At 33.6% G+C, this 18,281-nt stretch overlaps 2 protein-coding genes across 2 annotated transcripts; one reads left to right on the top strand and one right to left on the bottom strand.

Moving 5' to 3' along the window:
• Positions 1–6,473: 6,473 nt before the first annotated feature.
• LOC130629195 (uncharacterized) lies at positions 6,474–11,311 on the bottom strand. The gene is made up of 4 exons (XM_057442327.1): positions 11,184–11,311; positions 7,880–8,099; positions 7,485–7,631; positions 6,474–7,039 (listed from the first exon to the last, which is right to left on the bottom strand). The coding sequence occupies exons 1-4, from the start codon at positions 11,223–11,225 to the stop codon at positions 6,759–6,761; spliced, it is 690 nt and encodes a 229-aa protein (XP_057298310.1). The 5' UTR covers positions 11,226–11,311; the 3' UTR covers positions 6,474–6,758.
• A 3,490-nt stretch (positions 11,312–14,801) lies between these two features.
• Positions 14,802–15,421, top strand: LOC130628702 (KRAB-A domain-containing protein 2-like). The gene is made up of 3 exons (XM_057441685.1): positions 14,802–15,106; positions 15,162–15,295; positions 15,348–15,421. The coding sequence occupies exons 1-3, from the start codon at positions 14,802–14,804 to the stop codon at positions 15,419–15,421; spliced, it is 513 nt and encodes a 170-aa protein (XP_057297668.1).
• The last annotated feature ends 2,860 nt before the right edge of the window (positions 15,422–18,281 follow it).

Raw genomic sequence — 18,281 nt, forward strand, 5'->3', positions numbered from 1 at the left:
TTAACAATAGTGAAGTGCTTATTTTAAGTTTTCAAGACCGCTCCCCAACCGTTTCAATCCCCAATTTGAATAAGTTTTATTCATTGAAGAAAGAGCTACTGCTTCATATAGGTCTTCGAAAACGTCACTGGTGTGCACGAACTGGTTTTTATTGCCCTTTTATCCCTGTTAACAGTGCCTAATTTTTGAGTTGATTCGAGCTTACTTTTTTTTCTCGTATTTAACACCGACATTTACTGCCAATTTTTGTCCTTAACTTAAAGCAAACTACGCTATTATCAACAACAGTAGCAAAAAAGCCTTCTTGGTGAGCAAAGATTGTTATTGAAGTAAAATGAAAGCCTGACAGCAACAAACAGTAGCAGTGTTTGAACGCAATGTAACATATCAGTTTATTCAATTAATTATTAACAATCAATTTATTTGGTAAGCAAGATTATTAAATTTTGTACAACAGTTCACAAATAACTTTATGACTATGCGTCTTCAAATTTATTTTAGTAAACGATTGTAAATAATTGTATTAGAACGGAGATGGAGAGCGAACGTACAGAGCACCATGCGTTCAGACTCTGCAAAGTACCAGTACGTTGGGATAGTTATTCCGCTAAGATAATTTGAAAAGCTTAAACGCGACAGTGGTTCCGAAACATTTTGGTGCAGTTTTGGTCTTGTTCCTTTCTGCAAGGTGTTTTTTGGTTGTTATACATGCTTCTTTGTTACATTTACGGTTTTTTGTTTCCAAAAATTTGTCAACACTTTTGTCTTGTTCTTTCTTTCTATTTGTTGAAAATTCCTGCCGCACGAAACATTGTCAAAAGCACTAATATCATCTGCATTTCAACACTTCTGTAAAATATTTATTAAAAATTGAATTCTTGGTCCCACCTTTGCGTCCGGGGTACTAGTCTCACATGCCGTGTTGTGTTTTAGAATCGAGAATGAAATCGTGAGAACCGCATAATTATAGGAAAGACAATCGATTTCAGTGACGTCATGGTAATTATTAAGAACTATGCAAAAGATAACAATAGCGTAGTGACGTACAAATTATTCTTAAGTTAAGTGAGACAAAACTGCATTTTTTTTTTCGACGAGATCAAATTTTCAGGTTCATGAGTGCAACGAATATGGTATAGGCAGGCTGGTGAAGAGGATACAAAAATCAAAACATCAGAACAATCTTTCATTTTGAAAAAGCACAACTTAAATTTGAAAACATCGAATAATCATAGAAAATTTTGATAAGAACTTTTTGCGCAGTTTACTTTTGCGTGTTAATCTCACGAAAACAAGTCATAACATCTTAGTTTTATTTTCAATTTTGGTCTTCGTTCACACAGCTATAATCTTTTAATGTATAATATAATAAGCTTCAAAACACACCGCTCATGTTTTTGTTATATTTGTTGATAACATCTCGCTTCATAACAGGATCACCAGTTATTCGGTTCTTTTTGCCACTATTAGTGAATTATCCAATATGCATTGCAGACAGCATACTAACAATTTTCCAATTTTGTCTTAGTAATGTCATTCCATTTCATTAACATAAGATTGTCATGCATTCTGATTTTGACATCAGATGCTTTCGGTCCGTCTTCTTTGTGCCTCAAAGTCCAATAGCAAGGAGTCTTATGATGATCTAAAACCAATGCCAACTCTTGATGGGGACTTCAATGTGTCAAAGGTTGCCAGTAACTTGGTAGTATCAGAACTATCTTCTTAATTAGTTGTCTGCACCTGCATAAATAATAAAACGAGACAAATACCCACTACTGCTCTTACACAACATGAACAGTTTGACACCATAATGTTCTCTTTTGGATCGTATGTATGCACGAAAAGATAACTGGCCTTTCAACAGGGAAAGATATTCGTCAATGGCAACATTTTTTTTCCGGCGTATAACTTGCTTCATAGTTTTTACCAAGTTTATCTATAATAAAAATCTAAGCTTTGTTGTTTATGTCAGAAAAATGAATCGTAATCTGGAGCAAATGTAATCTTTTCCGACTTATAAATCTTTAGAAAATCTGGGTTTGAAATACTAATAAATAATTACTTCAATACATATCAATCTCTGGTTTTCGTTTGATTCTCATTAGCATAATAAAAGTGTTTTAAGAAGTACCCAGATCTCATCAGCATTTGTATCAACCCATTTTAGCAAACACACTCTTCTTCTTGGTTTCAATTCTCTCTATAATTAATCTCTTCTTGAGTTTTAAATGCAATAATAGTATTTAATTGCCAGTCAGAAGATACTCATTGAATATAAAGACACTTCAATCTTGAAAACACAAGAGTGCTGCCTCGTTCACCACCAAGATTTCTTGCATATCGAAATACAATATTGGTCGCACTTACTAACATAAAATGCAATGTTGTAAAGTTAGTTTTTAATTTCGTAAATAAAAACACGCGTTATTATCTCTTGTGTTATGCGTACATACATTTCTTCCTAATTTGAATATATCTCCGTAAAGTTATAACGAAATTGTCGATCTCTCGGAGGAGTCGTCGTCGTACCACGGCAAAACTAATACGTTATCCGCTTTGCTGCCCGTAACAGTCAACACAAAAATTTATCATAAAAAACATAAAAAAATATATATTCATTATTTGGTCCTTCTGAGGTTCGTTAACAAATACATATACGGTCTACATTCGAGCAGCCTCATCGTTGGAGCGCCATAGCGTCAGGTTGTGATTAAAAGTGTTTTAGAAAGAAGATAAAGTGAACTACTCAGCGGTATGAAACGTTGACCTTGTTATAAGAAAACCACACTTCACCTTTATAACGCGGTTGTGATTCCAGCGGGTTAATTAGGTCTCTGATTTTTCTCGAAAATTTGTTGATATATTTATTAAAAAAAGCATTACGATGGAAAATACAGGCACATCGCTCCTTCATCGCTCTTGTTTTCTGTGATGACATGTATTTCTAAGAAAATCCTACTAACGGATTTAAGCACAATTTGGTCAAGTGACTGAAGTGTCTAATTATGCACACATTCAAAAGTTAAAGTCAAAACACCGGACTTCTCAGGCTGGATAGGCTGGCTGAAAATATAAATGTATATATTTTTATATCAAGTTGTTGACAGGAGGAATTTAAACTGTTAACTGGTTATGACCACATGTATGTAATATACTGATTTAAATAAAGTTAAACTCCTTTTAGCTAACTTTGTTGCCCACTGTGACTGTTTTTACCACTGTTAGCAGCTAGCTGCCCAAGTTAAGCGAAATTCAATAAAACATTTAAAGCTAGCCAGTAATAAATTCAATGAAACATAACTTTGCCACACACAGACAGCAAGATGAGGAAAGCTTAGCCACCATATCGTCAATATGATGTCGAAAATCAAAGCTGATTCGTCGGAAGTTGATGGTTAGTTATTGAATTTTAATTACTAAAAGTTATTTATCTCCATAATTCTTTAAAAAATTATGCATTATATTTCTTAAAAAAATATGCAATAATCCTGGCCATACTATAATAAATGGAAGAGTGTGTGATAAACAACAATTATCCTAATAAATACCCCTCAGGCGAATACCTACGATTCCTTTTTGTTGTTTTGTTTTGATAAATGGAAGAGCGTGTGATAAACAACAATTATCCTAATATCCCTCAGTGTTCATAAAAGTCAAGGTCGTCTGTTTACCTTCGTCTGAAAACAATTAGTTTTAGTTGTTCGAATGTTCAGAAAAATGTTAATTTTTTGGATAAGGGTGATTACGTGCATTTAATAAGATCTCCAATGTTGTTACGAAATGGCAGAAACCCCCCTCCGTATATAAAATAACAAATGTATTATTTCTGAAACCAAAGTTGCTATCTTTAAATAATTTCTATAGCGACAAAAGCTTTATTGTCATTGGTATAAAACCACTGTTAATAGTAATTTTATTCAAGAAAGAAATATTAGCATCTTCGCGCAACCTCTTCTAGTAAATTAAAATATCAAAGCAGACGAAACCTCAACAAAGCAAAATATAAAATTTACGCAAGGTGTTCAATAAAAAAACAGTTCGAATCAAGTTCCGTGTTACATAATTAAATTCCAGCCACCTAGTTAAACTTTCATTAATTATACAAGCGATGGAGAGTAATTATAGATAACTATAAGGTCACTGCTTTTTATCCGTATAGACTTAAGATTTCATTCTCGCCATAATGCATACGCTCTATCAGAGTTGTGACAGGTTTAAACTATGGAAGAAAAAATTGATTTAAAGTTATGGGAGAAGAAACGCAAGTACACCATGATGGTTTATATGTTCCAATTTTTTTTGATTGGAACGGAAATAGGTGCAAATACAACAACATTGTGGGTGTACGTAACAACTTTAGTAAAAACTAAAAACCCAGACTTTATATACGGACTTACAGTATTGATGTATTACGTTCCAGCAATAATGTTTTCTATGACTGTAGCTCGATATGCAGATAAAACGAGAAATATAAAGTTCATATTGCTGGTTTGCAATTTCATAAGTATGTTTGGTTGTGTGGTTTAATTCCCTATTCGCCATTTTTCGTGGTCATCGGACAAGCATTACTTGGATTTACGGTTATTACACGACCAGTAACCAGTGGTGAAATGGCCAGGTTGTATCCTGTCGGACAAATTCAAATCAAAATTCCCATTGTTATGTCGGCATTATTTTTAGGTCTTTCAATTGGACCATTTATTGCTGTGCTGTTCCAACATGTAAAATGTTCAATCTTTGGAATACCGATCACATATGGAAACATTTCTGGCCGTATTTATTTTTGTTCGTATTTATTGCTAGTACACAGCTCTGTATTACATTCCTATCACACGACCTATCAAAAGAATACAGTTTCGAAGAGGAATCCGACCACACTCAACAAGCAGTTGAGTGTGGTCGGATGCACACAAAAAAATGTAACTCCGAGTAAACAAAGTACCTTTTATGATGTTCTTTGGAAAGCGTTAAAATCTCCTGATATTATGCTCATTATATTTCTGACATTTCATGTTTCTTTTCTTGACGTTGCTTTTTGCCGAATGATTCCAGTTATTATCATTAATTCCCAACTCCTTGCCATATTATGCTGTTACTATATTTTTCCAGACATATGGAGTAGGCGGGTTTTTTATGTTGTTTGGGTTGACGAAAACAAAGTTAAAAGAAGAGGCTGTTTACTTTTGCAGTTTTGTTAGTGTTGCAGCCATGTTTATATCAGGTTTGTCTCAAATGTTAGTAACAAATGGTTATATGGATAAACAGATAAAATAATGCTTATACTCCTATTAGCTTGTACCATAACAATTGCTGAGGTTAGAGAACAGATATTCTTGATAGTGGTTTTATCCAAAATGGTATCTTTGCAAAATAAGAGCTATGTGGAAAGTGTTCGAAGTGTCGTAAAACAAATGGGTTGTGTGTCGGGCGTTTTTTTATCGGCATACCTTGCTTATAATGCTACGCTACTTTTTGTCGTAATATCAGTGACCTGCCTGGTAATATTCATACTGCTGTTAGTGCGAAAAAAGTCATTGAAATATCCGAAGGTTATTATAAAATGAAGCCAAAGTCCAACAAATTATGTACAAACAATTTTTAAAAAATAGGATACTTTTTTTCTGATAATAACAACATTTAAGTAATATGAAGTTTGATGATGCAAACTTTGTGTCCAGAATACATCAATCAAGCGTTTTTTAAACCATTAATAGATGTTGATATGTATAATTCTCTTATATTATCATCTATTATCATACCTTGGTAACATAATTGTAGCTGGAATGGAGCCTGCTAGAGAAGAGTGAACCTTAGTGTTTGGTATATGAATACGAGTGTTTGTTATGATGTATTGTAAGACCTTTAATGGAAAATATATCTGTCATTTTCTAAGTATACTGAACTTTCTTTTTAATCTGAATTATTAGAAAAGGAAAATCACTGTGACTAAGTGGATTTTTAATATTTTTAAAAAATGTAAAGGAATGTGTTAGTAAATTCAAATGCGTGGAAAAGTACACTTGTATATACCTGCTTTAGCTAGTAAAGCAACCTGTGGGAAAACGTGATTTTATATTTGAGTTCAGGGATTTAAAATAAAGAGTCATATGCTATTATCAATTTATACAGCTCCATTAAGTATTTTTTTGTTATCAACAATTAGAAGTTCAGCACTGGCTTAGACAAAAAAGTAAAAACAGAGACCGGGAATTAATTAAAATGTGAGCGCGAGCCAAAACCAAACTATCAATTGAAATAGACAAATCTTCTTAATCTTAAATCGAGTTGTATCAAATAAAACTGTATTCGCAATAAACCTCCAATTTTTGTCGTATCGACGTGATAAATTTAAATAATTTCATTAGGTAAAAATTTTTCTATTGCATTCTAATTCGTTGTGACGAGTTTTTAAACCACCGGAAATGTACTTGCTTTGTTATAAATTAATGTATGGTAAAAGGAATGAAGGTAACAACAAATCATTTTTTGATAATAAGCATTTTTAAAACTTAAAGAATTTTCCACGGGTTTTTAAATAATTACTTATAATTATTACGGTATTTTTTCTTTCGGTATTATCTTTTTTTTCTTCATTGATCCAAATGACATGTTTTAACCTCGTTAGCTGAAGTTTCCAGATAAATACAACAACACGATGAATTTTTTTTTTTTTTTTGATTGCATCAGATGGTGAAGAAGGTTATAGTGTGTAAGGTATTTTAATAAGAAAAAGTTTCCAACCAAGTGTTAAAGTACTAGCAAGTGTTTCCATTAAAGGATTTTTCTGTTCTCTGCAGATTTTTTTCTTTTCCACAATCTCGCGTAAACCTCGAGTCTTTAAAATGCATAAAAAGACATAATAAACTTGTAAAAATCATCATGGAAGCTGCAGCCCACGCAATGTACCATGGGTAGTCAGCTATTTCCTCAGTTTTGACATTTTTGATCCATCCCATCTTGTACATTCGAATATCATGCATGAATTCAAAATCCCAGTAACCGATAGCAATAACCAGAGCTGTTAAGACCAAGACAGCTAAAACAAATTAGGAATATATATTTTATTATTTTTTCAACTTAGCTCCGAATAGCATTTTTTTAAATGATTGGCAATACATAACATGTAAAGAAATTTACTAGTGCCAACAAAGAAAGGTTTAAAGAAGGAGTGTAATAGAAATTGTATTTTGTTTGCAGCTGAATCGCTAAATTTTTGCAGCTTCTGAAAGCAAAAGTTGCCTAATTAGAAGTGTCCTTCTTTATAAAAATCTAATATAAATAATAGTAGAATTTCAAATTTAGACAGAGTTCCTGTTGGGTTTTATTTTGTTTGCAATACAATGGGAAAAACAAACCTTGATAAAAAAACACAATATGGCGTAACTAAGAAACGCCCAGGCAAAACGTTGCCGTCAATAATTGAAAAAGCATTCTAACATCAAACTGTCTAATCGGAATTTACTCAATCATTAATTTCATACCTGCTGCCAAGGAAAAACAGCTAGACACCCAGATCTTCCTTGATTGATGGTTCTTTGTAATAAATAGCTTTATGATCATATAAAAAGTTGCAAGATATTGGCAACACGCTGCTGCGAGAAGAAATGTCTGGAATGTTAGAAACCAAGCTAAAAATAAATTCAAGTAAAATCAACATGACACGTTTTTTTGTTACAAGCAACAAGCTTTCAGCATTTTGGTACTAGCCCAACCCAGATTTTGGAAACTTTAGAAACTAAAAAACAGTAATACAAAGTAAGGATATTGTTTCCTCACTCCTCACTTAAAAATATAGAATAGGGTAAAACCCGAATCACACTAAACAAAAAAAAAACAAGGCGGGTAAAACTCGTATTACACTAAAACAAAAACGTACCCGGAGCTTCAGTGTAGGGATCCTTATAGCATGTATATGACCTCTTGGTATGTCTGCAAACATGAAAGACAGAGAATTCCAAAAAGTTTGTTGCCTTCGGTAAATGTTCCACCTTCCATGGTCTGAACAAAATAGCCAATGTAAGAGTGATTGCGGATGAGAGTGAAGACATCACTGTGATGGAGCGTAGGAGAATAATGTATAAAATGCTGACCCTTGACTAAAAAGAAATATTTTGACTAAAAAGAAATATTTAGCAAAAACCTAGTTATTTAGGACGGAAAGGCTGGCTTAGGTGTTAAGCTACGTAAGGAAAAAATATATTGATAATAGATGACCAGACATATGAGTGGATACATATAAACAACAACAACAAAAATTACAACACACACACACAAACAAACAAACAAACAGATAGCTCAGTGTAAAGTGACTCTGTGGTTTAAGATATTTTTTGACTTTTGTAATACATTTTAGGTGGTTCAATAGTTATGAAACCTCGTAGCAGTTCTCCCGATTATTTAGTATTCCGACATTTTCTAACTCTTTTTTATTGATGGGTTGAATAATAAAAATAAGAAAAAGAAATGTAGTAATATTTTGACCGATGTTACTCGGTTATGTTGTAAGTGTTAAGTGCTGCACATTTCGGTACTGAGATAGATACTCAATTTGTTCCTCTTTTGATTCTATTAAAGGTACAGTTTTTTTTTAGCCAAGTCATAACTTTCGACAAAAAGTTCGAGATTTTGGAGATACATTTTTTTAAAGGAAACGAGTAAAATGCTCTAGTACTAGCATTTTCTCAATTTTTTTAGTTATATATGGATAAAACTGACACAGCCTCGTCTCTGTACGTTATCCACTCAAACAAAGAATATGTACAAAGAGTTTATGAAAAGATATTTCATGAAAAATTACTTTTATTTATTTCTTATTTTTAGTTCCTTAAAAAATTTATTACTGAAAGTTCCTTATTTTTTGGAATCTCTATCCTCTAGTTTTTTATAACGAGAAAAGAATTCCAGATAGCTTGGTTATTATTTTTTAACGAACGGTGTTATAACTCACAAGAAAAGAATGTAAACAGAATGCAACACTACCGTCAAAAGGAGCAAAAACATTAAAATACAGATACGTACATCCGAAAGTTTAATTAGCGTTAAAACAGATACACAAAAATGTTCATGGTGAGCTAGTTCTTATGAGCAACATGTTATGAAGAGCTCAGGGTAACGACTGTTATTTGTCACTAGGAGCCAAAAATTAGTTTGACATAGCAAAAAATTGGAGATAAAGAGAGGCAACTGTATATTAAATTGACTGTCAGAAATTTACAGAATAGGATAGTTGCGATAGGATCACGTGATGTTAGTCGTTAAGTGAAGGCTTATAGGTTGAAAGTTTCTCTCTTTCCTTTTATTTTGTGTTAGAAATTTTTATGGCTTACCTATAAATCTAAGTTTGGCGGATTCCGAAGATTGTAAAGCTAGCTTGGTAGCTACATACACAACTGCGATTAAAGCTATGCACTTGTGCTAATGAGCCTGGTTTAAGAGCAGAGGCCAATTAGCATTGTCGTTTTCTGCGTCATTGAACAACTACAATTTTTGCGACAATGGGTATAAAAGCGCGTCTTACGTGGTCTATCTATAGGTAACCCTGTCGTAAGTTTATATAAATCGCCAAAATGTCGAAAACCCGCATTCTAGTAAATCTAAAGATATTTTTTGAAATTGAATACGTCATATCTTCGCGGGAGGTAAATATTTCAATTTGATACAGAGTATTCGAAAGACACTTCGTGCCAAGACATGCGTTTATGCTACTTCCCGCGAAATTAAAGACCCTTTAATGGTGCGGGAAACCGATTGAAAAAAATCTGCGGGTAAAGCGCGTTTATGACATATGACGTCATCAAAAATTTTTACAAAAGTTTAATTCCCCTTTTCACTATTCATATAATGATATGGTGACCAATCTTTATAACTTGAGTTATTGAAAATGACCCTGAAATAAAAAAGGACTGCCCCTAAGTAGCCCTAGAAGTTTAAGGAAAGGACTTCAAATATTACGTCCATTCTCTCTTATCCTTATATTCGTTCTTTTACGGTAGCTTTTATACTTTTGTTTAAAACAAAATTTAATCCCAATGAGCTATGTTATACAAAAGTAAGAATTTTGTTAGTAATTACACCAGAATTAAATTATAATTCGTTTTATTTGTAATTATTGTTTTGTTTTGTTTCCTGCGTGGGAAGTTTAGTTAACCAACACAACAAATTCTCCTGTTAATTGCAAAAAAATTTTATTTACTTAAAGCATGACTATACGCACGTGTTTTTTTTTGTCTTTCAAAAGCCGCACCTTTTTTCTATTATAAATTTGATAACATCTTAAAGATTAAAACCATATTGCATATGAATAAAATTAGTTGAAATAGCCATCGCTGCTCGAGGCTACCATTTTGATTTACAGACACGCGGATGGACACGGATTATTGTCCTTATCCTTAACCTATAGCAAAATCCAAGTGATCGTCCGTCAAAAACAAATTAACACTTATGGGAAGCCGCAATTAGGCTGTGCGCAGTCATTTTTAGCAGAATAAGGGTATTATTAAATAGAGACATTCGTTAGCCTGTGAAAAAGTCCACCAGTTTTTATGTTGTATATAATCTAGTCGTAAAGCATCCCTAGTTCTATCCTCCTTGTATCGCCGCCGTTTTCACCGGTCCTTAGAATTTCGCCTGTCATACCTACATATTGGGCTCGCATAAAGTAGCAATTTAACTAGCATTTTAATCAGAATTTGACTATTAACAAGCGAGACTAGTTGTTAACAAATTAAACCAAAATGCACAAAATTATTTTGTGGACTTTTAACACGAAATTAGCCAGACTGACAGACAGACGGACAGTGGGTATCACTATTATAGAAATTCTACAACAGTTTGTCCAACTATGTCATATTTGAACTTGTTTGCTTCAGAACCACTTTTAATTTTGCACATACTAATTTAGCTATGCTGAAAATAAATTTATAAATCAATAAAGTTTGAAAACATGAAATCTCAAAAGAATCTATATTACACCACAATAACACAAGAAATCAAGTTTGCCGTAAAATTTTGATAACCTATCCGTAAGTCGACTGGTGGTCCAAGGTTAGTTTGTTTGCAGAAGAAATACCTCGTCGTAGATGATACTTTTGCACATTTTGCACATTATACTGTAGAAACAGACATATAACTTTGGCCTAGAGTTCGCATAAAAAGAGAAGAGTTTTACGGTTAAGACTTACTTTAGTCATTTGCTTTGCAAATGAATTCCAGAGTTGATCCATTGTGCAAAAAAGAGATTAGTTTGAGCAAAATCACTAACTCTTTGATTTTCTGTGTGAAGTCTTAGTGAGTGTTCAAATCATGCACGACTGACAAAAGACTTAATAAAGAAAAACACATTTTACGTCAGTGGGGAAATCACAGATTAAATCATATATTTTTAAAACATTAAAAATCCCTGTCCACTAATAATTACATTCACAGACATTTTCAAAGTATCAATTTATGACATGCGATTTGAAAAGAAATTATTAGTTTGTAAGCAGACATTTATAATTGTGTCGACGTGCACATCTGGGTGTTGGAAACAACAAAATCAACAAGAAGACTATTATCAGTAGACTCGGAAAGGCGTGTAAACTAACTGTGGTAACTGCTGGGATGCTGGGTAATATACAACACAACTTTCAAAATTTTGATCAAAAGGTTATTTGTCTTTCCGCCCTCCTTTCCAAGATTTGGACGTCGGGATGTCACAACAAGGAGAAAATTTAACTCAATAGAATTTGTGTCTCCACCCATAAGTTGTAGTAGAAAACTGCTTTATTTGTATCAACACGGGTAGGGAACAGTCAAATAACTAATACCGAAGACTAAAGTTGGTTCAAAAATTGCTACTTCTCCACATTCTACGATGATGTTACAGGGTGAGCAACAGCATACAAACATTGTAGTGAATTTAAAATTTTAATTTGATTTTTGCATCAAAGATTGCCAATGCTAAATTTAATTAGAAGTACGTCTCGCCAGAAAAAAAGTGATTTTATCACACAATGGTCTGTCGAAAATATTTTAAGGCCCTTATCCTTATGTTATTTCCCTTTCAAATTAGCTGCAAATAAGAAAGTGTATTTGCTGACCGCAATAGCAAATATTACTTAGAAAGAAAAATTTTTGGTACGGCATGTGATGAAAATTACAACGTTATACCGAATTAGCTGCACTTGAAATTGTTGTGAATCCATAGCGGCATGAAGCTGGTTGGCTATGTTTTCTGCATCGTAATCAAAATGACCGTAGTTTAGTTAATAAGACAAACATGTTTGGCATGTGATATTACCTTATCAGTAAAACATAAGTAGGGGAAAAGACATGTTTTTTTACCGACTAAAATGTTTTACTAACTGTTTTACAGATAATCATTTTTACCGACTTTTTGTTCGCCGTCTGTTTTCGCGCTGGTTTTTTACTTTAACTTCTTTTATTGATTCAGGAACCGAAATGTGACAAGTATACCAGGATAAAACGTGACACTTTCTTTTTTTAATTAGTTAGCAAAAAGAAATTAAATTAATAACTTTACAGATAGACATTTTTTGTCAACATTAGTCAACATTCATCATATACATGGCAACATGAATGTAAATATGATTTCTTCTTAATCGTTTAAAAGAGGGTTACACAAAGAAGCAATAAAACAAGGAATACCTTATCGGGAAAAAAAAGTCGGGGAAAAGTGACTAAATTTTTTGCAAGTGACTTAATTTTTCCCCGATTTTTTTTTTACCGATTAGTACTTTTAACCGATTATTTTATACCCGACTAAGAATTTACCCCGACTTTTTACTTTTATCCTAAACCTTTTTTCTCATTCTTACCATCCTAATAAATTGCAAGGAAGATTACAAAAAAGAATCAGGGAAATAAAAACAAATTGGAACAAAAAAATTTTTGGACTAGATTTTTATACTTATTTTCGTGTTTGTTTTTGTATCAAAAACATACATGAATAAATAAGAAAAATTGATTCAAATTCCCTTGTGAGGTTATCTCCAGGAATATCAAAAATTAGTCGGGAAAAAGTGACTTATTTGAAAAATTAGTCGGGGAAAACTGACTTATTTTTCAAAAGTGACTTAATATTTCCCCGACTAAATTTTAACCAGATGAAATTTACCCCGACTTTTTTTCCCGACAGGTAGATAATTTGTTAGCCAATTTCTCTGCGACTGTATATAATTAATTTCTTTACTTTCCCCGGAATTACGCCAGGTGAGAGAAAACAGTTTTATTTGTTCTTATCTAGATAGTACATCTTTCCAATTTTTCCCGAGAATTTTATTTACCAATTTTCCCTTTAAACCTATCCGTTTCGCCCTGTTTGGATTTCTATTAAATCTTTTTTTGCTATTCTGTATGGCTATGATACACATTGAGTTTTTATTTTATTTATTCTTGGTATACACGTACCAAATTTCAGGACTCATACCTCTCAGAGCCTTAAGTATTGACCATTACTGGAAACTGCTCCTTTATAATTCTATGGAATCCTTATAAAAATTGGAAAATATAATTTGTTGGGATTTTCTGTAAAAAAAGTTTGGTAACGTGATTTATATGATTTCCCGATTTTATCCGAAAATTGGAAAACACAAATATGTAGGCAATTTTCGGCGCTTCATCGTGCAAATTGTGCAAAGATCGAATATTATGTTAATTAAATTTTATTTCGCTCGTACAAACTTTAAAAAGACTGGTAAAATCTTTCTAGAACAAAAGTAATTGAATTTTAAAGAGGTAATGGTATTTTGGAGAACTTGCTTCTGATCATGGAGGTGCAAAAGAATTTCTTTTATACCCATCTATCTATATTATAATGCCCGTATACGTCTGTCCGTCTGTCTGGCACGCAATATGGTAGCTTACCTGCGACGGGCGAACCCGTGGATTTTTCCACGGGCTAACGACTAGTGTTCTGATAATGTCACAGAATTAAATTATTTCTGCATTTTTGTTTCTTTTGTGACTTATAATAAGTTTACCAAGTTTGACTTAATTTAAAAAAGCCTATGAAATAACTGAGTAGGGTTGAATCGAAGAAAGTGCTGCAATGTATTATTAAATTTTTGCGTTTCTATGTTTTTTTTTTTAATTTTTTGTTTGTGTATCAGTATACTACGGTATGTATTTGTTGTAACCCAATTGAAATATTAAACCAAGTTGTCCAAAACTACAACTTAATTTAAACGAATCGGAAATTCTCAACTTGGTTTAACAGAGAGTTCTTATTTTATTCACTCGCCTCGTGGTGTTCAAAATAGCGGAACAAAAGCTTGACGAGCACAGAAAATATCTCTTTAGAACTGTTTAGAAAACACTGTTCAATTAACAGAAGTGTAACGCGTAATTGCTAAGGAGGATATATTTGACATCCTGCACAGGGTACATTACTTGCAGATGAATCATTCAGGATACCTTAATACATTTAACAAGGTATGGTTGGCAATTCTGCTTACCTTTAAAATGCTTAATATGAACTTAAACAATAATCTAAGATTTTTTGTTTTCCAGTTGAAAACTGAATACGCAAACTTGCCTCGATCTGCTGTTCAGAAGTTCGTTCAACTTTGTAGTACATGTACATTAAAACATCACCAAAATATTGTTGCACATTTGAAACCGATAATTTCGAAAGGGTTTCTACAACGTATTCGGGTATGGATGACTCTGAAGACAATGTTTTTGATCAAGAACCATATGTATCATGTATTGTAACATATTATTAAATCTAATTTCATTTCATTTTAGATCGATTTAATTGACATGACCATTTTAGTAAATTTCATGTTCTTTTTCCAATGGAGAAAAAAGAAGCGTCTGAAGTTGCTTCCAATATGGTAGTTCATGTCTTTACGTATTTTGGCCTTCCATACATAATCCATTCAGACAGAGGAAAGGAATTTGTGAACGAACTTATAAGGAACTTAGTGGAGCAATGGCCAGGCAGTTGCAAGTTGATAAATGGCAAAGCACGATCTCCATGGGTGCAAGAATTAGTTGAAAGAACTAATGCCTGTGTCGAGGATATGATATCATGCAAACAACGGGACCTTCAAAGCAACGAATGGGCGTCTTATTATTTATTTAGCAGTTGGTCAACTTGGTTTGACATTTAGTCAACTTGGTTTGACAGTTAGTCAACTTGGTTTGACATTTAGTCAACTTGGTTTGACAGTTAGTCAACTTGGTTTGACATTTAGTCAACTTGGTTTGACATTTAGTCAACTTGGTTTGACATTTAGTCAACTTGGTTTGACATCCTGTCAACTTAGTTTAACATTCAGTCAACTTGGTTTGACATTTATATCGTTATACTGTGACTTGATAGTTGTTCTTTTTCTTAGATTCACTAAATACTCGCTCATCGCGAGCTACAAAAAAAAAGTCCATTCGAAGTGGTTTTTTGGCAACACCCTAACACCATGGAAAAGTTTCCAATCAATTCGGTCGATAGTGTATTACAGGAAGAGGATATCCCTGACTTTCTAGAAGAAATAGATGAATTGGATGAGGCAGATAATGAAATAATACATGTTGATAATGACGGCGATGGTGGTAATGAATATAGCGCTTCTTCAGTTCCTCCTGTTCCTATGCCAAGACCTGTTCCACGAAAAGAAAAAGCACTGATGAAAAAACCGGTACCTGCCCAATGAAAAGTAACAACACTGGTAAAAAGACCAGTGCCTGCTCCCAGAGTGCAAAAGCACTCAGAGGCACCAGAAACAGACTTCTCCACAGATAGTGACATCGACTTTTTACCAGAGTTTGTTTTGGGCGAAAATCCTCAGAAATCATCAGAAGGTAGTCATCCAAAGAAAATGAAACTTGAAACGCTTCTGGAAGAAGCAAAACAATGGGTTGAACAAGTTAAACTATGCCTCAGAGTGTTTCTTCTAACGATGAAGCAGACGATGCAGAAAGCGATAGAAGTGACACTGATAATAATAAAATAATAGTGATCAATCCAAACCTGAAGAAAGTTGACGTTGACATTGAGGAACTGAAATCCTATGTGAAGGATAATATTTATCAGATTCTTAGCCTACCGTATGAGAAGGACAGCTTGCGGGATGACATCGAATTACACGATTACTTGTTGCTGTATGACCAGGAAAGTGAAGTTGTAACATCATTAATTTGTGAAAATCAACCTGCATTGAAGGTGTACAATACCTTTCTCATGGACAATGTTTTGTATTTATCAGGTAAAGCATTGATGGCATTTCTTAAGTTTAAAGAAACTGGAAAGAGCATTATAGAAGAGTTAGAAACATCACCACGTAGAACGGAGATCCGCAATGAAGTACGAAAAAACACTAACATCAACGCAATAAGAATGAAAAAACAGTTCTCAAAGAAAAAGCGGATTGTTGTTCGGACATTTTAAGTAGGTGATAATGTTGCTGTGAAAGTCCCTAAAATTGATAGGGTGAAACTTGCAATGAAGAGAGTACCTGCGATGATTGTCAAACTTAAAAACACAACACCGCCAATGTACACAATCGCTTGCCAGCATGGCACAATCGGAGGATATTTTTCCACATCTGAAATTGTTTCGTACCCTGGGAAAGTTGTGATTTCAAATGAAAATGAGGAGATTTTATTACGCGAAGCCGCAAGACGTGACTCGATAAACCAGGAGTCAATAACGTTTTGTAATGTAAAAAAAAGGAAAAAATATGTCACTCCAGATGTCACCAGGGGAAGAAATGTGGAAACTCGGTTTCAGGTGAAGAAAAAAATAATGGATCGGTATCGCAGAAAAACCTTTATCTAATCTTCCTACATTTGGTGGATCATCTGTTCGCGACAACGAAAGAGTTTATCTTTCAAATACTTGTCCAGTTGACAATTGGCTTGCTCTTATAAGCACTATAAGTAGAAGCAAAAATATTTTGTTTACCAATTTGTTGGAATACACTTCTCTGCGAAGTAAAGAATTGGCCGAAGTGTTAGAGTTAGCAGCACTTAATGATTTCATGCAAGCGAAAATAAACCTGGCAGAGATGTGTGGAATTGAGGAATCGAATGCTACGTTAGACTTTTTTGGCGACGAAACCACCCGATTCACACGATTTCTGAAGTTTCTTTTGGATTATGACATCCAGTCCGACTGCAGTAGTGAGTTTTGTCAGTCAAAGAATCTTAATCAAGCAGCCTCTGTTATTCCACAAATGAACACTGGTGACGGTGCGAGTGCATCCTTATTCACAACTGCCCTCATTGAATGGTTGGTTGGATCACTTGAGGCGCCATGTATGCGACCACTGGAAAAACCAATACCCAAAAGGAGATTCATCCATTGGGATAAAAATAGCTTGACGTAAGTGACGAATTATCCCTATTTTATAAATTGTCCATATTTCACCATGTGAATTTGATGTCTATTTTTAGAGGAAAACCCGTGTTGCAATGGAAAAAGATCCTATGATCCAAAAAAATTTAGATGTTTCCTACTTATTTTGCCGGTATCTGTGAAAAGCTTTGATGGGACAGAATTAAAGAACATTCCGCGAGAAATCACCCTTCCGGAGGGATAAAGGTAACTAAAATTGATAGTAAATTTGATCGACTCTCCATATTTGTTTTACACAAGTCGTTAACTATTTCTTGTATAAGGATGCTATATATTGTTTTATTATGATCACGCACATAGTTATTTATTTCGAATTTCAGGTATACATGGATGGGCACTACGCTACACCGTAGAGGAAGCGTAGCTCACCACTTCATTGTTGAACATAGCCGGCAAAGTGAAGTTTTACGATTGCTTGAAGAACGGTCCAATTACGCCAAGTTGGAAGAGTTTGTTGAAAGAATTTCAGCCACAACACACTCTTTTTGTACTTGAAATGTAAAATCGTTGTACATATATTTTAGCTTGAAAAATACATCTTTTTACCTTTTGGTTTTTCTCATCAAACCTATTATGAACCCAATTTAGTCTGTTACCTTATTATCGAGAATTTAATAGATCGGGAACTTTACTAAGTACAATGGAGCGAGTTAAATTGATGCATGGGGTCAACTTAGTTTAAAAAAATAAATAATAACTCGAAATAGTTAACTTGGTTTACTATAATACGCGCAGGACTACTTGGTTTGAACCAACTTGACTTTTGGTCAACTTGGTTTAAAATTCAACTCTATTACAACATATGTAAATAAAAAGCGGTTCACAAAAATTTTAAAACCGCAAAATCTGTTGTATTGGATATTTTTTTACAGTTCTTCCTAACGTTTAAATAAAAGATCTGTTGGTAATTTGTAAATTC

The sequence above is a fragment of the Hydractinia symbiolongicarpus genome, chromosome 15, assembly GCF_029227915.1.
Source record: "Hydractinia symbiolongicarpus strain clone_291-10 chromosome 15, HSymV2.1, whole genome shotgun sequence".
In the NCBI taxonomy this organism is placed as follows: domain Eukaryota; kingdom Metazoa; phylum Cnidaria; class Hydrozoa; order Anthoathecata; family Hydractiniidae; genus Hydractinia; species Hydractinia symbiolongicarpus.

Bases quoted from the DNA above. Each gene is read 5' to 3' on its own strand.
- LOC130629195 (XM_057442327.1), bottom strand. From the start codon at position 11,225: ATGGATCAACTCTGGAATTCATTTGCAAAGCAAATGACTAAA. The intron at 7,632-7,879 runs GTACGTTTTTGT...ATTTATTTTTAG, and splicing joins TCCCTACACTGAAGCTCCGG to CTTGGTTTCTAACATTCCAG. The intron at 7,040-7,484 runs GTATGAAATTAA...AATTTGTTTTAG, and splicing joins CTGTTTTTCCTTGGCAGCAG to CTGTCTTGGTCTTAACAGCT.
- LOC130628702 (XM_057441685.1), top strand. From the start codon at position 14,802: ATGGAGAAAAAAGAAGCGTCTGAAGTTGCTTCCAATATGGTAGTTCAT. The intron at 15,107-15,161 runs GTTTGACATTTA...TTTGACATTTAG, and splicing joins TTTAGCAGTTGGTCAACTTG to TCAACTTGGTTTGACAGTTA. The intron at 15,296-15,347 runs GTTTGACATTTA...TCTTTTTCTTAG, and splicing joins TTTAACATTCAGTCAACTTG to ATTCACTAAATACTCGCTCA.